The 21,224-nt window shown below is 40.2% G+C and overlaps 1 protein-coding gene across 1 annotated transcript in view; it reads right to left on the minus strand.

Moving 5' to 3' along the window:
* PGR (progesterone receptor) overlaps positions 1 to 18,598 on the minus strand; it is a 99,182-nt gene extending 80,584 nt beyond the window's left edge. The window contains 4 exon segments of the mRNA XM_050755519.1: positions 15,441 to 15,592; positions 16,856 to 17,963; positions 17,966 to 18,103; positions 18,106 to 18,598. Of these exon segments, the coding sequence (XP_050611476.1) occupies positions 15,441 to 15,592; positions 16,856 to 17,963; positions 17,966 to 18,103; positions 18,106 to 18,499 (1,792 nt within the window). The 5' untranslated portion in view covers positions 18,500 to 18,598.
* Between the last annotated feature and the right edge of the window lie 2,626 nt (positions 18,599 to 21,224).

A 21,224-nucleotide genomic window follows, 5' to 3' on the forward strand; every position in this document is an offset into this window, starting at 1 on the left:
GCATTTTCAATCAGGGTATGTACATTGTTTATTTAGACATAATGATATTGCACACTTAACAGACTACAGTATAGTGCAAACACAACTTTTAGATACTGGGAAAGCAAAAAATTTGTGTGACTTGCCTTATTGTCATATTTGCTTTATTGTAGTTGTCTGGAAAGAACCTGCGATATCTCCAAGGTATGCCTATAACAAATACATACAATGTGTCTACTATAGTGCCTGGTACATAGTAAGGACACAAAAGGTGGAAGTCTCCAACCTCCCTCCCTAGCCTCTCACAGTTTTTAGAATTCTTCCTAGAGAAGGGAGCATTCTTGGTAGGGGCCACAGCCTACCTGCCTTCTATATTTCAGCTTCACTGCTTTAGGGAATTAAAAAGTAGTGTTTTCTCAGCAAAAGACTGACAGTCACCAGATCTCGATCAAAGAGTATTTTAAATAATCTTAGGTCTGATCTCCCTGGCATGACCTTCTGCCTCTATTCCCCATTGCTTCTAGGGTTAACTTTCTCAAAAAAAAAAAAAAAAAAAAAAGCCAACCATGTCACCTCTCAGCTTTGTATCTGGCTCCCCTCTGAGCCAAGTAGAACTTTAAGAAACAGCCAAACAGCTATCTGAAATGCCATTTCTGGGTCCCTTTCTTAGATATTTTGATTTGGCTTACCTGGGGCGAGGCGCAGAAATCATCTCAAACCAGTACCCACCTGATTCTGAGGCAGACAGCTTGAAGACCGAAAGAACACTGGCTTACCAGACAAAATCCAAAGTACATCAGGAGCCAATTCTGGGATGTGTTGGTTTGAGAATTCAGTACTCATACTATGAAGATATTAGGTAGGCAATTAGACACGCAAGTCTGGAGTTCAGGGGAAAGGTCTGGGCTGGAGATAGAAATTTGGGAGTGATTGGATTATGGGTGATTTATCCACAGTTTTGAGACTGGATTAGATAACCAAGGAAGTAAGTATATAAACAGAAGGAAGGAGGAGCAAATACTGAGCACTGGACCCTCTCATATTAAAAGCTAAAGGAGAAGAACAGTTTGAATGGGAGCCAGTGAGGAAAATCAAGAGAGGGTCGTGTCGTGTCCTGAAAACCAAGCGAATAAAGTATTTCCAGGAAGGTGGAATGATCATTTGTCAAATGCTACCAGTAAGTCAAGTAACATGGGACTGAAAATTGCCCATAAGACTTAACAACATGGTAACCTTGACAAGATAAGTTTTGGTAAAGTGACAGAGGTAAGTAACTGGGTTAGGTTTAAGAGTGAATGGGGGAAGAAAATGTGTTAGAAGAGTTTTGCTATAAAAGAAGAAGAAAAATGATTGGTGGCTGAAGAGTAAGTGAAATCAACAAAAGTATTTTGTTTGTATTTTAAGATGGGAAAAGAAAGAGCATATTTGTAGGCTGACAGGAATGATCCAGTAGAGAAGGGGGAAAATGATTTAAGGGTTGGGGGAGAATTGGTAGAGCCTGTCCTTGAGTCAGCAGGAGTAATTTGGATCTAGTGGTCAAGGAGAGAGGGCTGGACTTGAGAACTGCAGATCTCTGGTAACAGAAGAAAAATGGTATTATAGTTCAGATGCCACTTCTGTCCATACAGATGGTGGTAGTAATTTCATGAAGTTTTTTTTCCGATAATTAGGAAGCAAAGTTGTTAGCTGAAAGTGAGGACAGGGGAGTGCTGGCAAGCTGAGAAGAGAAGGTGGAAGAGAGCCATCCAGAAACCACAGAGAATGAGGGGACTGTCGGCAGGGCAGATTATGTAATCATAATATTCATTTTCAATTCCACATACCAGTTATGAAAAGTTTCTTTTACCCCCGAAATTCAGCTAGCAAGTATCTACTCTTCCTTATGTCAATCAAGTTTCATTACAAATACTTAGGACAAAGAGACACTAGATAATGAATAAGAGATAATGTAACAAATAGGAGAGAAGGTTCTGTGGGTTCCAATCTCAGCTCTACCATTTTATTTACTATTTATCTGTGAAAGTGATTTAAAATCTTTGTGTTTAATATAACACATTTAGCCAAGTTCCTGACATATGTGTTCAATAATGTCACTATTATTATGAAATGTGTTCAGAACCTAACCACTGAAATTCTGTGGAAGATTTTTTAACAAGTTAGAAAATCTTGTTTCAAAGTGTTTATGCATGTAACTATAAAATTTTGATCTCTTATAATATCTTCACAATACAATCAAATAACAGTGGAATCATCCCCAAAGACTTGTTTTCAAAATGCTATCTACAAACCACAGGTGTCTTTCAAAAGAGTGGATGCCTGTGAAAATCTCCCTATTGCAGGTAACAATCCATAAATCCCTAGGCTGGTAGTGCCTGATAGCAAACTTGGAATTGTTTACTATCTCATGTTTTAATTACCTCCAGCTACCTCCCAAACCTTAAGTAAATTTTTGCTGTTTACATTTTCCTTTATAAAAGGATATGTATTTCAGATTGCAGACCTTTCCTATGATGACAAGTGTCTCAGTAGTATGATACTTAGAAGATATACAGGCCGGGTGTGGTGGCTCACTCCTGTAATCCCAGCACTCTGGAAGGCTGAGGTGGGCAGAACTCCTTTTTTCTATCATGAATATTATCTTTAACTTGAAGGGGGCAGATTATCTGTACCTTCTGCTAAATACCTTTTTTTTTTTTTTTTTTAAAGACAGAGTCTCGCTCTGTCTCCCAGGCTGGAGTGCAGTGGCGTGATCTCTGCTCACTGCAAGCTCCATCTCCTGGGTTCACGCCATTCTCTTGCCTCAGCCTCCTGAGTAGCTGGGACTACAGGCACCCGCCACCATACCCAGCTATTTTTTTTTTTTTTTTTTGTATTTTTAGTAGAGACGGGGTTTCACCATGTTAGCCAGGATGGTCTTGATCTACTGACCTCATGATCTGCCCACCTCGGCCTTCCAGAGTGCTGGGATTACAGGAGTGAGCCACTACGCCCGGCCTATATATATTCTAAGTATCATACTACTGAGACACTTGTCATCATAGGAAAGGTCTGCAATCTGAAATACATATCCTTTTATAAAGGAAAATGTAAACAGCAAAAATTTACTTAAGGTTTGGGAGGTAGCTGGAGGTAATTAAAACATGAGATAGTAAACAATTCCAAGTTTGCTATCAGGCACTACCAGCCTAGGAATTTATGGATTGTTACCTGCAATAGGGAAATTCTCACAGGCATCCACTCTCCTTGAGCCCTTGCTTCCTACTCAGTTGCTAGGCCCTTTCTATTTCCTACTCCTTGCCCCAGCTGCTAGCCTACAATTCCCTAATTTCTATTAAAATAGTACATAGAGAGGTTCGGTTCTTCATACTTTCATCCCCCTCCCCCCAATCCAAAGTGGCCTCTGGATGGGCCTTTGCACAAAGAAACACTCATTGAAGTGCTCTGTTTCACAAAAGATAAATCATTGTGGTCTCCACTGTTAATTACAAAAAAGCTGTCACGAACTTTGAAATTACAATAATTTTTAAAATTTAGTATTTTTCATCTAACGCTTAGTCAGGATTCAGACTTTCCCCTTCCATACACCAGCATTTAAACACCAGGGTTAGCTCTCCCTGTCCTATTCTTCCACAATTATCAGCTCACACCTCTCAATGATATTACCAGACTGCATTTCAATAATGTGTTTTCATGCCTTTCTCCTAAGTTATGAATTTGGCTTATCCATTTTTGAGTCTCAATATTTAACAGAAATCCAGGCACAAAAAGGCATTATTTTTGGTATGAGTTAATAAATAAGCAGATGGCTAAATGAAGTGACAAACCAGAACATCTCAATTCTCAGAAGTTATTTTGCGCACAAAAAATTATATTATTTCAATATCCTGCTGAGGATATTATGTAGAATATAATACAAACAATTTGAAATTAAACTACTTCTCAGAATCCGTATTATCAGTTCCCTAGCTGTTCTCTCTGACTTCAAGCTCTCTAATCTCTGTTCAAATACATTCTGCAGGGTGCTTTGAGGATAATCCTCCCTAAATACTACTTTCAACATCACTCTTTTACTGAGTAAAATGATCATGTACTTCCTATTTCTGAAGGTGACTTCCCCCATCCCCACAATTCTCTTGTGTCGCTTTCATTACCGTTCTCAATTGGTTCTGGTCTACCCATTGAACCCATTCCTCTCTCTACAACCCTGGCTCAGGTCCTTAGCGCACCATCCCCAGACAGTTTTCCTTGTCCCTTACGTTAATCTTTCCAACATACTGCTGACATACTAATTTTCCTAAATATTAAAATAGGCCACTACACTGCCCAAAAATATTTAGGGGCTTCTCACTATTTACTCAATTAACTGTAAACACTCCATTGTGTCATTCCACATTTTTTTTGACCTTCTATTTTATAATAATCTTCACCATTCCTTTAAAGCAGTGGTAAGCTAACTTTTTTGGGGGTAGGGGAAAGGGGTCACTGATCTGTTTCAAAAGCTCATGAAATGGATTATCTAGAAAAAAACACAAATATATTATATATTATCATAAGGGATTCTGATCATGTTCTCTGCTTTAGCCAAATTGTCCTTCTGCTCAGTCTGTAGTTTTTGTTTATAAAAGCCATTATAATTATCGCTATCAAAAATTTCATGCATTCTCAGCAGCCCATCTAGCATGCTCCCCTTTCCATAAAAACATATTTTGGTCTCTCTAGTTAAATATGATCTTTTTCCCCTTGAAATCAAAAACACATTTGGTTTATATATTACCTATATTATACTTGCATATGGGATAAACTCCATAATTGAATGAAAACTATATGAAGTTAGGTAATATGGCTTATTTATCTTTTATAGCTTCCTGCAGAACCCAGCATGGTAGTAAGAATTTATTAAAAATGATAAGAATAGTCTGGACGCCGTTGCTCACGCCTGTAATCCCAGCACTTTGGAACGCTGAGGTGGGAGGATCGCTTCAGGTCAGGAGTTCAAGAGCAACCTGGCCAACATGGTGAAACCCCGTCTCTACTAAAAATACAAAAATTAGTGTGCATGGTGGTATATGCCTGTAATCTCAGCTACTTGGGAGGCTGAGGCAGGAGAATCATTTGAATCCAGGAGGCAGTGCAGTGAGCTGAGATTGTGCCACTGCACTTCAGCCTGGGCAACAGAGTGGGAATCTGTCTCAAAAAAAAAAAAAAAAGATAATAAATGATAAGAATTGTCTATAAAAATGTTCAGGGCTGGTACACAGTAAAAAGCCAGCAGGCACCACTAGCAATCTAGTCTAGAAATCATTTCTGAATACATGTCCAAAATCTCTTAGCTGAAATGTATTGGGCCAGATGTGTTTCAAAATTCACAACTGTTTGTATTTTAGAAAGATGAAATAGAGCAACACTTATTAAAACATTATATTTATGCACCAAAATGTATGAATATTTACAGAGACTACAAGATATCCTCATGTGATTTCAGATCAGATTTTGCAGCCAAACAAATTCACGTCAGGTTAGGTACTGTTGACAAGTGACTACAACAAAATTTTTGTTTGCAGTGCTTTTTGAATATTGAGATTGTGTGTGAGGAATTGTGGGCCTGTGTCCATTCTTGGCTCCATCTAGTCAGGAAGGATTCCTTAATTCATGACATAAAGTAACCTCAAGCTTTTGCTTCAACATTCTTCAAGTTTCATTCTTTGTTAGTCTCTTTCAACATTCTAGGGTACCTGAAAGTGAAAAGTGGTGCATACGGTCACTAGACAGCATTAGGGCAGGAGAGGCTAGCTGAGACTAGGTGGGGCCAGTGTGGAGGAAAGTCAGGCACCAAGTTAATCTGTAATCGCAGCCCCTTCAGTAAATACTTGCTTAAAGAATGAAGCTGGGTGCGGTGGCTCATGCCTGTAATCCCAACACTTTGGGAGGCCGAGGTGGGCGGATCACCTGAGGTCAGGAGTTGGAGACCAGCCTGGCCAACATGGTGAAACCCCATCTCTACTAAAATAAAAAAAAAATTAGCTGGGTGTGGTGGTGGGCGCCTGTAATCCCAGCTACTCGGGAGGCTGAGGCAGAAGAATCACTTGAACCAGGGAGGCACAGGTTGCAGTGAGCTGAGATCAAACCACTGCACTCCAGTCTGGGCAACAGAGCTAGATTCCATCTCAAAAAACAAAATATAACAACAAAAATAAAATAAAACAAAACAATGTCTCAGAAATTGGAAGTCTCTCATTGTCCTGACAGTAAGCAGTTATTTTCTTTAGATAGCTCTCTATGGCTAGTAAGATCAAATGGGTACAATTTTTACCCAGAATGATATTGTTCCTTGCTTTTTCATAAAATCAAATATTTTAGAGCTTTTTCACATCTGTGATATAGATGTGAAACATTAAATGTGAATATTTAGACAGCTAATTCACTCTTCATTGCAAGGGTATACTACAATTTGCTAATCTCTTTTTAACAGACATTTGGACTGTGTTCAGTTTCTCAGTATTACAAATAATGTAATATTGCAATAAACATCCACCTAAAGGTATTCTAGAGTTCTGTAAGGGTGAGGTTCTAGAAGTAGAATTGCTGGGCCAAAGTAATGTGTATTTTAATTGACAATACCAAACTATCTTCAGATTCTCCAATGGTCATTGTTATTCATTATTATTCCAGTAATTGAATTGCTGAAATTCCCATTATTATTTTAATCAGTAGTGCTTATTAGTGAGTTGAGCCTTTTTCATACTACTATGGGCTGTATTTTGTGAACTGTCTCCATATTTTTTGTTCATTTTTCTTCCTGTTGTCTTTTTCTTGATTTGGAAAAATATTTTGTATATAGGTAATAATTTCCTTTTGACTTACATACACGTTAGTTTCCTAATTTGTTGTTGTCTTTTGACTTCATGAATTTTTGAGATTATATAGCAAATTGAGCAAATTTGTTTTTGAATTCTGGATTTTATATCAAATTTAGAAAGTTTTTCCATCCCAAGATTATAAATACATACCTCCATCATCTTTCCATACTTTCAGGTTTCCTTTCTTTAAATTAAAACAATTAAGTTGTTGACCCACATGAAATTTTTCTTGTGTATAATAAGCCAGGAGTCACAATATTATTATATTAAAAAAACTATCAAAAAATAAATGTTTCTTAATTACCGTCTCTATTTTTAAAGGCTTTGAATAAATCTTTCTAGCTCAACAAACTACCTTTTCTAACTACTGAAGACAAATCTCTGCCGGTACTACTATTATTTGGGGTAAGTTAATTAACTTCCGAGTCTTTGCTTACATATGAAGTGGAAATGGTAAATTCTACTTTTTAGGATTGTTGTGAAGAATAGAAATATTAAATATAAAGCATTTAGCATGGTTTCTATTACATATAGGCAATCAGTAATGACAACTTTTGGTACCTTCCTCTCTAGTTCACTTAAAGCACCCTAAGTCTGCAACACACAATTTAATCAAACACTAAATTGCAGTGTTGTCTGTTAATCACTCACTTCCACACACACATTGCAGGCTCCTAGAAATCAAAGACTGTATCTTTTGCTGCAAAGGAATATCCAGTGAAAGTTAAGAACATTGGCTCCAGGAGGGGAGTTCTGCTCTACTGTTGACGAACTGAACGAACCTCATCTGTAAAATGAGGAAAATAGAACCTGTCTCATAGGAAAATAGAACCTGTCTCATAGGAATGTTGCAAGGGTTAAATGAGTTAGTACACAAAAAGACATTAGAAGAGTACCTGAGTTTAGTAAACACTCAATAAATAACCATTGCTTTTACCCTTTAATTTTTATATTTCCTACAAATGCTACAGCATTGTTTTGAGCTCACAGTTCATACTCACGACATGTGTATTGAATCTCATAAATAAATCACTTGGTCATAGGAGAGTAAATAGCATGAAAAGTATTTGCATTTTTTTCTAAAGAAATAATGATTACTAGTAAATACTATGCTTTAAGAAAAAAGTTATGATTCCTTAAAATGTCATCTAAAGTACATAACACAAAATGCTGTAGTAGCAGTTAAAAACAAAGCCCAAAACTTGTTAGTTTTTAAAAATTGAGCATTAAAATTTACTTGTTTTGTAGGAGTTAAAATTAAAAGGAAAACACAATAGGCTATTTACATATCACTTATTAGAAAGCATAACATCTCATCAGAGGAGAAAAAAATGTCTTGATGATAAGCTATACGAAGTATGCATTATATAGTTAATTATATGAGGGCTGTCTAGCCACAGGAAGGATATTGTGTTCATCAGCCCATCCTCAAATTAGGTAGATAGGGAAGATATATAGAGTATGTGACTTTCTGATGTTCTTAAATGACAATGAAGTTTAAAAGCCAAGGTGTAAACCAGCAGTCCTCAACCTTTTTGGTACCAGGGACCAGTTTTGTGGAAGACAATTTTTTCATGGATGGTGTGGGATGGTTTCTCGATGAAACTGTTCTACCACAGATCATCAGGTATTAGATTCTCATAAGAAGTGTGCAACCTAGATCCCCGGCATGCACAATTCACAATAGGGTTCTCACTCTTACGAGAATCTAAGGCTGCTGCTGATGTGACAGGTGGTGGAGCTCAGTCTGTAATTCTCACTTGCCCACTGCTCACCTCCTGTGTGGCCCACTCCCTAACTGGCCATGGACCCGTATTGGATCATGGACTGGCTGTGCTATCAGTTCACATCCTAGTGGTTGGAAATCACTTGTGTAAATGATTAGTGTGCCTATTTTTGAGTGTCTGTCTTAAGTATCAGTTATTTCAATCAATCCTTTAAAGAAGTGACTGATAAAAGATTCCCTGGAGTTACTTTGTTTTTTTGCTGACAAAAGCAAAAGCTCTATAACTCAGATGTGATCTTCAGCTGGTAATGTGGATATTCTGTTAGAATAGTGAATAGTTGGACTTTAAATCTTGATCACAAATGGTCATCCTATCTTTGCACAAATGCCAAAAAGATACCAGCAAATAGAGCCAAAAAAGTCTTAGGAGTCACTCGAATAATGCAACACTTGACTGAGATCTAAGGGTTTCCTGTTATAAAGGAGTGTTTTTTTTTTTTTTTTTTTTTTTTAAAAAAAAAAGGTTGGCTGAGAATCCTTTGTCCCAATAAAAATCTCAAGTGGAAATATAAACCAAATAAAGAAGTACAGAGCTGTTCTAAGCAGAAGAAGGAACTTGACTGAGTTAAGGAGCACAATTTGAAAACCAGTCTCCTATAAGAGACCATGTATTTATCTGAAAAAGCATAAAATAATTAATATTTGCTCAAATACAGAATAGTCCAGGGAAACAGCACAGAAGTTAGAGTCAGGCCTCCTGAATAGTAGAAACCTCTCTTTATACCCATCTGTAAAATATAGATACCAACAGAACCTCCATCTCACAGGACTCTTACAAAGATTAATTGAGCTAATCCAGTGAAGCAGTTAAAACAGTGCCTGGGTTATAGTCAAGGCTAGTTAAGTGACTATTAAATGAATAAGCCTCTTGCACAACATCAAGATATGATAGTAGACTAAACTGCCATCCTTCTCCATGTGTCTAACTGAATACTACGGTGTGTCAGCCACGGCTCTGGCATAACTTATATCAAGGTATTCTCATGTTCACTAGTTGTACCACGGGTTTGTATTGTTTTCTTCTTCTTGGTTTTGTGCATGTCAAAGACAGGGTCTGTATACATTTTCATCTTCAGTCCCAGCACAAGCAACTTTTAAATGTATCGATACATGTATCTGAAGTGTGAATAGTGAATCAAATCATCTTAGCAGCAGGTAGAAAGCTGTCATCTAGTTCATCCAGAACTGTATCAAAATACTTCAATATATTCTGGAAAGAGAAGACATGTACCAAAGGAGAAAAGTACAAAAAGGGTTTACTCAAGTAATAGTGTAGTAATTCCTAAATATAACGATTTTCATATTATGAAGTATTAAGTAGTGGTTAAAAAACACAGGTTAGAACTACATATATGAACAATAGAGCTTCAAGTCATTTTTGTATCAAAATAACATGAATGATGCATAAATTATGATATATAACATTTATATATTAACACACCCCAGAGAACATATTCCACACACACACACACACACACACACGTGAAAAACTGAGGTAGATGGTAGGCAAGGGAACAGATTAGAGGTATTGATCAAAGAGGACTTAAGCCTTATTGGTAACATTTTCATTGTTTAAAGGAGACGGACTGTTGTGTTACTTGAGTAATTAAAGTACAATGATTCAGTGGCCAGAACAGGAGCAGTTATTAGCACTAGCATGCATGGCTAATACTACTGCTTCTCCTCTGGCTCTAGTAGTGGTATTAAGGTACACGTTAAAAGAGTATTAATAATTTGGGAGATCTAAATAACCACATATGAACAGATGACACCAAATGCTATCTTTCTGACCATTTCTTTTTCAGTACAGTAGAGGCTTATTTCAATGAACCATAATGTAAAATGGTGTGTAAAACCAGTCTATCATTATCCATGCTAAATATTAAACTGAGAGACCTCAGCTTGAAAAGAAATTGGATATAGAGTTTTGAAATAAAGTCTAGTGAATTACTACATATTTATTTTTAGGGTAATGTGAAAGCTATTATAGAGTAAACTCTATTGGAGAGTAATTGAATTTAAGTAAGATTATTGGCAAAATACCTTCTCAGAGTCCAAATATTATTCAAATAGATTACAGTGGAAGAGATTGCTGGATAATCTGTGCACTACAAAAGATGGAGAAAGCATTACAGATCTCTAAATATAGAACAAATAAATCACAGAAGTTGCTAATGAAAAATTGGATGTTCAATATTTCTCTTTCTGATGCTGTATCAAGGAGAACTATGCTACCAAACCAGTTTTCATTACTATCCTATGACACCAAGTATACTCAACTTTTGAAAGAAACACTTTATTCATAAAAATATTTCATTTCTGGCCGGGCGCGGTGGCTCACGCCTGTAATCCCAGCACTTTGGGAGGCCGAGGCGGGCGGATCACAAGGTCAGGAGATCGAGACCACGGTGAAACCCCGTCTCTACTAAAAAAAAAATACAAAAAATTAGCCGGGCGCGGTGGTGGGCGCCTGTAGTCCCAGCTACTCAGGAGGCTGAGGCAGGAGAATGGTGTGAACCCGGGAGGCGGAGCTTGCAGTGAGCCGAGATCGCGCCACTGCACTCCAGCCTGGGCGACACAGCGAGACTCCGTCTCAAAAAAAAAAAAAAAAAAAAAAAAAAAAAAAAAAAAAAAATATTTCATTTCTGTCTAGTTTCCTCTGTAGTCTATTTATTGTGATGTCTAGGTCTGAAAAACTTTCCCCATTATCTGACAGAGGGGTCAATTCTCTAGTTGTCCAAACATTGCATAAACAAATCACTTACCACACGTGCAATTAGTCATGTGTACACAAATCCGTAAGATTTCTCTCTCCACCACTACACTATAAACTTTAGTCAATAGCCAGCAAGGTCTCTCTTGTTTTACTGCGGTTTCACCAGCACCTACCATAGTACCTGGCGCATGGCAGGTACTCAATACATACATGAACTAATGTAATTAAGGTAATTACTTCATGAACAATTAATATATGAATAAAAGAATAAGGATAATATTGCAATACAATTGAAAATCCATCAATACCTACTTAGCTTAGTGTCTTCTATGTAATACATTTCAACTGTATTATAACATGTGTTTTATCATATCACATCAAACGTATTCACAACAAATGCAGTCACTGAGTAAAGCATCCAAAGAATAAAAGTGTGGCATTATCAGTTATGATGACTGGATCATGTAGCTGTTATTTACTGGATGCCTAGTATATTCCTAGCACTGGGCTGGTTACTGTGTACTGGCAAAGATAAGCCATTGAGAAACTGTCCTTTCCTTCATCACACCAGGTTAGTAGTCTGCATTTGCAGGACTGGCAGGTCATTATTACTTCCTCTCCTTAGAAGGCATTAAGTCAATTCCTGACCATTTCCTGGTTCACTCCAAACCTATAAGTCTTGGTAAAGGAATGCAATGGTCTATCCAACCAACTGGTTTTTGACCAATACTATATTTTAAACAGTTCAGTTAGCTTAAAAGAAATCATCTTTCCCAACTCCTTTCTCCCATTTCCTGAGTGGTATCTTATTTCTTTATCTCTTCTCTCTTCTGTCTCATATCAAGGGAAACCCAGTCATCCAGAATGACTTTATAGGCTCTATCACCTCCCACCCCTAACATGGGAAGGAGGTGAAGAAACTGTTGGCTCTTGCTTATGTCTTCTTATTGCTGCCTTAAATGTGAAGTTAATATGATCCATCGTTTTATACCACACACTTCTCATTACCCCTGCTCTTGCATTCTCCTTTAGGATTCACTTTTACCTTCCTAGATGTTTCATCACTTGGCTCACATCTTTTCTTCGAACCCTCTATTGTTTTTTGTTTGACTGCATTTCCTATTATGAGAAAGGAAGCATAGTGGTGGAGGGCAGGGATTCTGGATTCATAACACCTGGATTTGAATCCTGACTTTACCATTTCCTAAGTGTATTAAGACAGCTTAACATCTACAGACCTTAGTTTCTTCATTTGTAAAGTGGCAGTAATAATAATAATATCAACATTATAACATTTAGATAAGTTAAGACCTGCAAAGCACTGAAATAGTCACTGGCACAGAGAAAGCACTTTATAATGCCATCATTTTCATTATCATCTTGGCAACATTAGTATCCATATTGTTGCCTGTTGACTTGAAACTTCTGGCCATATTGGCAACCACACATAGCATCACCGTGAACCAGCTCATCACGCAGCATTGCTTTGTTGAAGATTTTGAACCTGGTATAAGTCCTTCTACTTATCTTTCTCATTCCTGAAAACTCCTGGAACCTTCTCTTTATTCTCTTGCCTTAAATTTCCAATTCTCCAAATTCACCCAAACACTAGCAACCTAGTTTCCCAACCTTTAACTCTCTCAATTTCCTAATGTGAACATTCAACGCTTAGTCAGCGTAATCTTAATTTCTTCACTCTTCTTTGACTATATACACTTAAAGTTCTCCTCGATGCCTAGAGATCTTATCTGTCCTTTACTAATCAAATGTTCATATCTTCCATGAAGCCTTCTTCATCATTCAAGAATATACATATTCCAGCCCATGACCACCTCGCTCTGTCCAAATACAAAAACTCACAAACCACAAAGATCTCATATACATTACACAATTGCTTACTTGGGCATTTACTGAGAATCTTTATTTAGATGTTTTATGTGCATATGTTATTTCCCTAACTGTATTACAAGCTCCTTGAAAGTAGAAATGCCAATGGAAACTAATAATATGTCAGGCCTTTTACATACTTTACAAGCATCAGTTCATTTAATCTTTATAGCAACCCTAAGAAATAGCCACTGTTATCCTCATTTTATCTCAAGGCAGAGAAAAGTGAAGTCAGGGACAAAGGATATCTCTAGCATAAATTGCTGAATGAAGGAATTTACTAATATAGTTCACAATCTTGTTCTAGTTTCATGAATGATTTATCTGCATCAAATCTTAAGTAATTCTTTGTAATTATTGCTAAATAAAGGTGCTTCACTTCTACTACTCAAGACTATAGGACCACGCCAACAGCCAGAGTCCAACAAATGCTTTCTAAGATTACATTTGGAAAGACTTCCTCACAGTTTTGGATGCTATTCTAACAAAATGATGAGAAAGCATTCGTATTTGAGTTAGGGTGCTCTTTGCTCTACATATGCACTTTATGAAATAACTTCTGTGAATCAAACAGAGTTTATATATCTACTTTTGCATATCGTCTCTGATTTACAAGAACTGCAATTTAAAAATATTTAACCTATGTTTACTAACAATCAGCTACTAACTAGTTTTGTGACCTTCGGAAACTCATATTTATGTCTTTGAGATTTGCTTATCTTTAAAAAGAAGGAGCTGGGGTAGGAAAAATTGGTCTTCAGGGGATTCTAAGGGAGTCATTCACTTATAAAATTATACTATTCTTAGGAGACTTTAGAGGAAATCACATTAATGTAGAAGGGAATGCTTAAGAAACCAGAATCGAAGTCAGATAAAAATGGTAACTCCAATTACCCATTGGAAAATTGACTTTTTCACACAAAGAACTTCCATCTGTAACTGTAAATAAATTATGTCAATGGGTAAGAGCCACTCTCAGTTGCCCTATTTTCTCAAGTACCACTTTTAACACTGCCTCAATTAGTTTAAAAGGCAATCAAACCCCCTGAAGCTGAATATGTTCAACATCAGTAAAATACATTCATCTTTTGTAAACAAACAAAAATCATGTTCTAAAAATATACAAAACAAACATTTGTTATGAAGAACTCCTTTGAAAGCTCCCTTAAAGTGAAATTTCCCATTCCCTGCTTTTCTGCTTGTAAGCAGAGCGATTTTCAAACAAACAAACAAATAAACAACCTCAGAACAGGAGACAAAAAGCCAACATTCAGATCTTTGGTTCCTTGTCTAGGTGTGATCTCAGCACTCCAGAGGGAACCCTAAGCTCCATTTTACATACTTATACAACACATTTATTGCTAGTATTAAAATGTGAACTCTTTCAATGTATTTTTATCTTCAACTGTAAAGATGTTTGGCTGCTTAGAGTTCAGGTAGAAATAAATTAAAAAATATTTACTTTGAAAAAGTCTGAAACACACTATGCAAGTAAAGCTGAAATCATTAAGCATGTAAGTTCAATGAGTTTAAAAACATGAAAGTTTTACTTAAAGCAAAATACTTCTTTAGAGATTGTGTTACTGTGATGGCCAGATTTTTTGTTTTAAACTGTTTAATGCTGTCCTTATACACTTACAAAAACATACTGAACAAAAAGAGAATTTAAAAATTTGTTTAGCATTAGTATTTTGTAAATATTACATAAATATTCATGTAGTCAAAAGACAGTATCATGTAGAAAACTAACTGCATCATATATATGTTGTGATATATGTTCGTGTATGTATAGGCAAATATGTATACGCATACAGGTACATATGTGTCAACTACCATTTTTCTTTTAATCAAAATTTTAAAGTACTGCGTACATATATAGCTACGTAATAGATATATAAAAGTACTATTAGAACGAAGCTGTTTCCTGAAAGCTAAGCAGTTAAGGAACAATAGAAGCACTTTCCTCAAGATTTTTAAGACTTATGTCTAATACTGAAAGTGTAGTCAAAGAGTATGCTATTATAATACCCAACCACATTCAATCTTGAGTATCATAAATAAAAACATATTGTTTAAATGTCATCATATATTTTAAATTATATGGAAATATCACCATTTCTTAGAAGAAACAAGGAATAATTGAAATCTATACAATAACAGATGATCTCCATTTACAATTAAAGCAATAATAAAGGATCAGGGGAAAGGAGCCTACCTTCCATTGCCCTTTTAAAGAAGACCTTACAGCTCCCACAGGTAAGGACACCATAATGACAGCCTGATGCTTCATCCCCACAGATTAAACAAATCTTCTGAGGTAATGACTCGAAGCTGTATTGTGGGCTCTGGCTGGCTTCTGAATCCGGCCTTGAAATGCAAAACAAAGTACTCCATTTATTTTTAAGTGCACCACTATCTAATACTAAAGGTTTCTTAAACCAGAATTGACATGGTGAAAGGAGATTTTAAAAACAGAACTGTATATATACACTTGAAAGACATGCAAACTAAACTTGGTAATAGACTACCTGTAACTGGATTCAATATCAGCCATTCATCAGTAGCACCAATATAAAAGAACAATTATTACTGTATAATATTATGTTCTGGAAAGCTAAAGTCAGTTAAAAAGAAATCTTTCCACAAAACTCTTTATATAGAAATGATGTAGTCTTTGACAAATGAAATGTTATGTCCTTCCTGTGTGCATGCTGGGTCAAAACAAATATGATTTGGCTTTAAAAGTTCGATGGTACTTTGCAATGTTTTGGTTTTGAGTTTCTAAAACACAACCCTGTAATCATTGCTTACTTAAACAAGTATATGTTTGTCATTTTAAAGTATTGTCCAATACACTGACACTGTTTTGCCTATTCACAACATAAGATTCCAAACAGAGCATTCTTTTTTTTACATTCCATTACTTCAGTATGCAAATTAGTGTTTTTTAAACCTGCATGAAAAAAAAAAGTTGTAGTGAATTCGCAAGCAATAATTAGAAAACGGTGCAATGCAGTGATAGGTGTTTAAATCCACAGTTTAAACATCTCCCACGTGAACTTAACTTTAATCTTGAGATTCTTAAGAAAAGCCATTAAAGTGTTCAAATCCCTAAGATGGTGCAGCTTTCGGTTCTGGCCGGCCACCTCTCAAGTCCCACCCCTCCCGGGGCAACGGTGCCTTAACTCCTCTCCAAGACAGGCACTCCTGGTAAACGTCCTTCTTCTAAGCAAGAAGCATTTCATAAAGCCCCCAACTCGCCGCGCACTTTCTGCCCGGCTGGGCTACAGCGGACCTAGTGTGACGCTGCACGTTTTAAATCAGGGTTGGTTCTGCTTCGGAATCTGGAAGATTCGGAAAGTTTAAAAAAACAAAAAACAAAAAAATAGCTTTCAGGCAGGCACGACCCCAAAATAGTATATTCTGCGCCCACCTTCGTGTCCCCAAGAGTGAGGAGAGGAGGGAAGAAGAAGGGAGGCAACTGCCCCTGTGCTGTGTCCCGCTGCCCACCCCCTCCGGCCGCCCGGGGGAGCGCAGCGGTGCGCCGGGGCTGGGGCTGAGGGTTGGCGGCTGCCGCCAGCGGAACCGCTACTCCCGGACGCGCTGGGCGCGCCCCGCCCCGGCCCTCACCTCAGGTAGTTGAGATAGGGCGGGTAGACCTGCTGCAGGCCCTCCTTGAGCACGGCGGCCTGGTAGCCGAGCTGCGGGAGCCCGTTGAGGCCGAGTGCAGGGTAGAGCGCGGGGGCCGCCCCGGCGGTGGCGGCAGAGGCGGAGGTGGAGGGCAGGCCATCCCGCGGGAGCAGGCAGCCGCCCGCGCCCGGCGCCTTGCAGGGCGGCGGCGCAAACGGGCCCTGCTGGGGCGGCGCGCCCTCCGCTTTGTACAGGATGCACTCCAGGGTCGACCCCGAGGAGGACGCGGATGACACTGAGGCACCGGCTGGTGCGGCCGTCACTGCCGCTTCCCCGGGTCTGGATGGGGGCGCTCGCGGCGGCAGCGGGGGCGGTGGCCCCAGCGGGAAATCCGGAAAGGCGGCGGGGTTGGCACCGGCCACCAGGTAGGAACGCGAGGAGCGCGCGGAGACCTCCGCGCCTTCCTCCTCCTCCTTGATCTTTAGAGCGGGCGGCTGGAAGTCGCCATAGAGAGGGTACGCGTCGTCCTTGGGATCGGCGTCGGGCGGGTACGCGCAGTCGGGGAAGTCGCCGACAGCGACCGGAGTGGATGAGGCAGAGGGTGAACTCCGCGGCGGGGCAAAGGCGCTAGCGGCCCCGGCGCCACCGTCGTAGCTCTCCTCTTCCAGCAGCTGCCGAGTGCGGGCTGCCAATAAGGCGTGATTGAGAGGCAGGATGGGCACGTGGGTGAAATCCATCGTCGTGGTGGCCAGCGTGGAGCGCCCGGGCGCCATGGGCGCGTCCTGCTCCACCAGGGCGACCCTGGGCGCTGAGAAGCGGGAATCTTCCTTGGGAACCAGAGCGACGCCTCCTGCGGCCGCCCCCGGCGGGACAGCCGCGGCTCCTCCTCCAGCCGCCGCGCCACCCAGAGCCCGAGGTTTGCCCTTCAGAAGCGGACCCGCAGAGTCCTCGGACTCGGAGCCATCCTCCTCCTCAACCTCCACCGCAGTGGGCAGCGGAGACGGCTTCACTGGGGCCCCGGACCAATGAGGGCTCCCAGAGGCCGGGAGCAGCAGCTGCCGGGATGGTGACAGGCCCCGGGGCAGCACCTTATGGGCAGCTGCCGTCTCGGGCTGTCTCCAGCCTTGCCCCCGGACCGGCTCATGAGCGGAGACAACACCCTCTGGGTGGCAGGGATGGCAGGGGCAGCCGGTGGATCTTCAGGAAGTTCGGGGCCAAACAGGCACCAAGAGCTGGTGACCTCGCAGCGGGAGGGCTGGGTTGGCTCTGCCCGGGACCTGAGGGCGCCAACAGAGTGTCCAAGACACTGTCCAGCAGTCCGCTGTCCTTTTCTGGGGGTCTAGAACTGCTGCCTCCAGTACCCCTTGTAGCTTCAGCTCTGGAATATGCGCCCTCCACGTCCGACAGCGACTGTTGGTCCTGCGTCTTTTCGTCTAGGGGGTCCTGTCCCTGGCAGGGCCGAGGGAAGAGTAGCCCGTCCAGGGAGATAGGTAAGGCCGAAACTTCAGGCAAGGTGTCCGAGGTCTGGCTCCCTTGGAACGGGCCTGCGGCTGGGCGACACAGCAGTGGAGATCCGACCTCGGGGGAGGGCGGGCCGCCCGCCACGTGGGGAGCCCGGGGACTCTTTGCCTTCAGCTCAGTCATGACGACCTGGACTCTCCTTTTCTCCTCCCCCGTCTCCAGGGAGGAGGGAAAAGGGAAGGAGGAGGGGGTTTCGGGAATATAGGGGCAGAGGGAGGAGAAAGTGGGTGTTGAATGTGGCTGGACCGGAGGGATCTCCACCTCCTGGGTCGGGGGGGGGGGCGCGGGAGGGCGGCGCTGGTCAGCTCCTGCCCTTGGCCTCCATCCTGTTGTCAGGGGAACGGTGGCTGTCGTTTGTCCCAGAGAGCGGCAAGTGGGGAGCGCAAGAAAAAGTAGTTATTGTAGGGATCTGGTCTCCTAACTCGGAGAGTTCTGCAAGAGAGTTCTCTGACTTCTATCCGAGGACTGGAGACGCAGAGTACTCACAAGTCCGGCACTTGAGTGACTGCGGCTGCGACGGCAATTCAGGGACACGCGACTCCTTTATCTCCCGACTTTTTCTCTGGCATCAAACTCGTGCATGCTGTGAAGCTCTCAATCCCTCGCTGAGTTCCACTGCCCCTCTCACTAAAACCCTGGGGCTAGTCGGACCTCTCAGTACAGCCCATTCCCAGGAAGGGTCGTGCCTCTGCTGGCTCCCTACCTCGGGCGACAGTCATCCCCGAAGATCTCAGTTCCCAGCAGTGCGGAGCACTAGCCGCCTCGGGTTGTAGATTTCACTCAAATGACAAGTGAAGCTAGTTCGCATTGAGAATGCCACCCACACGCGCAAATACAACAAGGCTTACCCCGATTAGTGACAGCTGTGGACTGGCCAGACAGCTTTCTAACAACGCCTCCTCCTCTAGGGAGGCCCCGCCCAAAGCCCCTCCCTACCCCAATTAGGGGTAGGATCTGAAACTCTGGAATTGGCATTTCCACCCGTTATTCTGAATGCTACTCTCAATAGCAGGTTCTTTGGGATGGAACCTCATAAGCATATTCCATTTTGTTTTGCAAATTAAGAATTATGCCCTATCTAATTGGAAAAACGAATAGATTCTATCAGAAGTAGAATTTTTGTCACCATTTTAAGATTTCAGTTTTGTAAAGATTTAACACAGGAAGACATTTGACTACATTATCTTTTAACATAATAAATGTATCAAAGATGATTCTAAATACTTTAAGAGATTTTCTCCCTTATGCATTCCATAAAAGTGAATGCTTTCAAGTTTCTCCTGCTGCAACCAACATGTCTTGCTCCTCTTGAGTAATCCTCAGCGTGACAAAGAAATTTGGGAGTGGGAGATGGTCACACCTGTGTACCTATGATGGAAGTTTGGATGTTGTGTGCCATACTTTGATTTGTCCTAAAGAATGTGTTCCAATTTTTAGTAAATAGCACTTTAAGGAAAGTTTCCTTTAGCTCCAGCTTATACCCTGTGCTACATGATACGATCCTCAGTAGAGATGTTGAACGGTACTTTTTTCCCTAAATATTCTTAGTCTGAAAAGTAATTATCTTTGAACTCATAAAAATGAATCCCCTCTAAATTCATGAAGTCAGCAGAGAAAGGGAAGAGTATTGCAATATATATTTTAGATAAACAGGCATAAACTATATTTGACCCAAGACCATTGGGTATTTTAACATCATCTTAAATATACCTTGTTCAAAACAGAGTGAATGATTTGCAAATTTTCTTATAGGGCCTCAAGGTCTAGCTATGCTAATGACTCATAGTTTATCTCAACCGTGTATAGAAAATACAGAAGACTCTAGGAGGTGGGGAGCCACTAGAGGTGAGAAGCCTGGACCCCTCGATCATCTGGGGAGGGGCTACATGAGTGAGAAACAAACCTTTATCATGTTAGATCACTAGGATTTGGAGTTGATTGTTCTAGCAAGTGGTTTACTCTGATTAATTTTAGATATGTGGGAGTTAGGCAGACAGAGGAAAGGTAAAGAGAATTCCAGGAAGCAGGTATAGTATGTTCACAGGGCATCTGCAAGGGGACCATTTTGAATAAAGCAGGAGCAAGTGTGGGCACAGAAGTATATGAGACTAGAGAAGTAAACTAATTTATTAATATCATTATTGTTGTTTTCAGGCTTTCTCTTTCCAGCCTATCTTAAAACAGTTACCGTGCTTTATTGAGGTGTAATTCCAATATCATATGACTCACTCAAAGTATCAATCATTGATTTTTCATGTACTCAGAGTTGTGCAACCATCACCCACTATTAATTTTGTAACATTAGTATAACTCTAAAATCTCAATATGCACTAGCAGTTACTCCACATTTCTGCCTAAATCTCCCAGCTGCCACTAATATGCTTTTTGTACTTGTGATTTGGCTATTTTGGATGAAAGTTCATCCATGTTCCACATGAATCAGTACTTCTTCACTCTTTTTATTGACAAATAATATTTCATTGTATGGATAAACCACATTTTATTTATCCATCTCCATCAATTGTTGGACATTTGGGTTGTTTACACCTTTTGGCTACCATGAAAAATCCTGCTAATGAATATTCATGTGCAAGTTTTTATGCAGCATGTATTTTCCTTTCTCCAAGGTATATACGTAGGTGTGCAATTCCTGGGTCATATGGTAACTCTAGGTTTAGTCTTTAGAGGAACTGCCAGACTATGGTTCAAATGATTGTACATCTTACATTTCCACCAGCAGTGTATAAGGGTCCTAGTTTCTTCACATCTTTGACATCACTTCTTATCTGTCTTTTTTGTTATAGCCCTCCAAGTGTAGGAAATGGTATCTCACTGATTTATTTATATT

The sequence above is a fragment of the Macaca thibetana genome, chromosome 14, assembly GCF_024542745.1.
Source record: "Macaca thibetana thibetana isolate TM-01 chromosome 14, ASM2454274v1, whole genome shotgun sequence".
NCBI lineage: Eukaryota > Metazoa > Chordata > Mammalia > Primates > Cercopithecidae > Macaca > Macaca thibetana.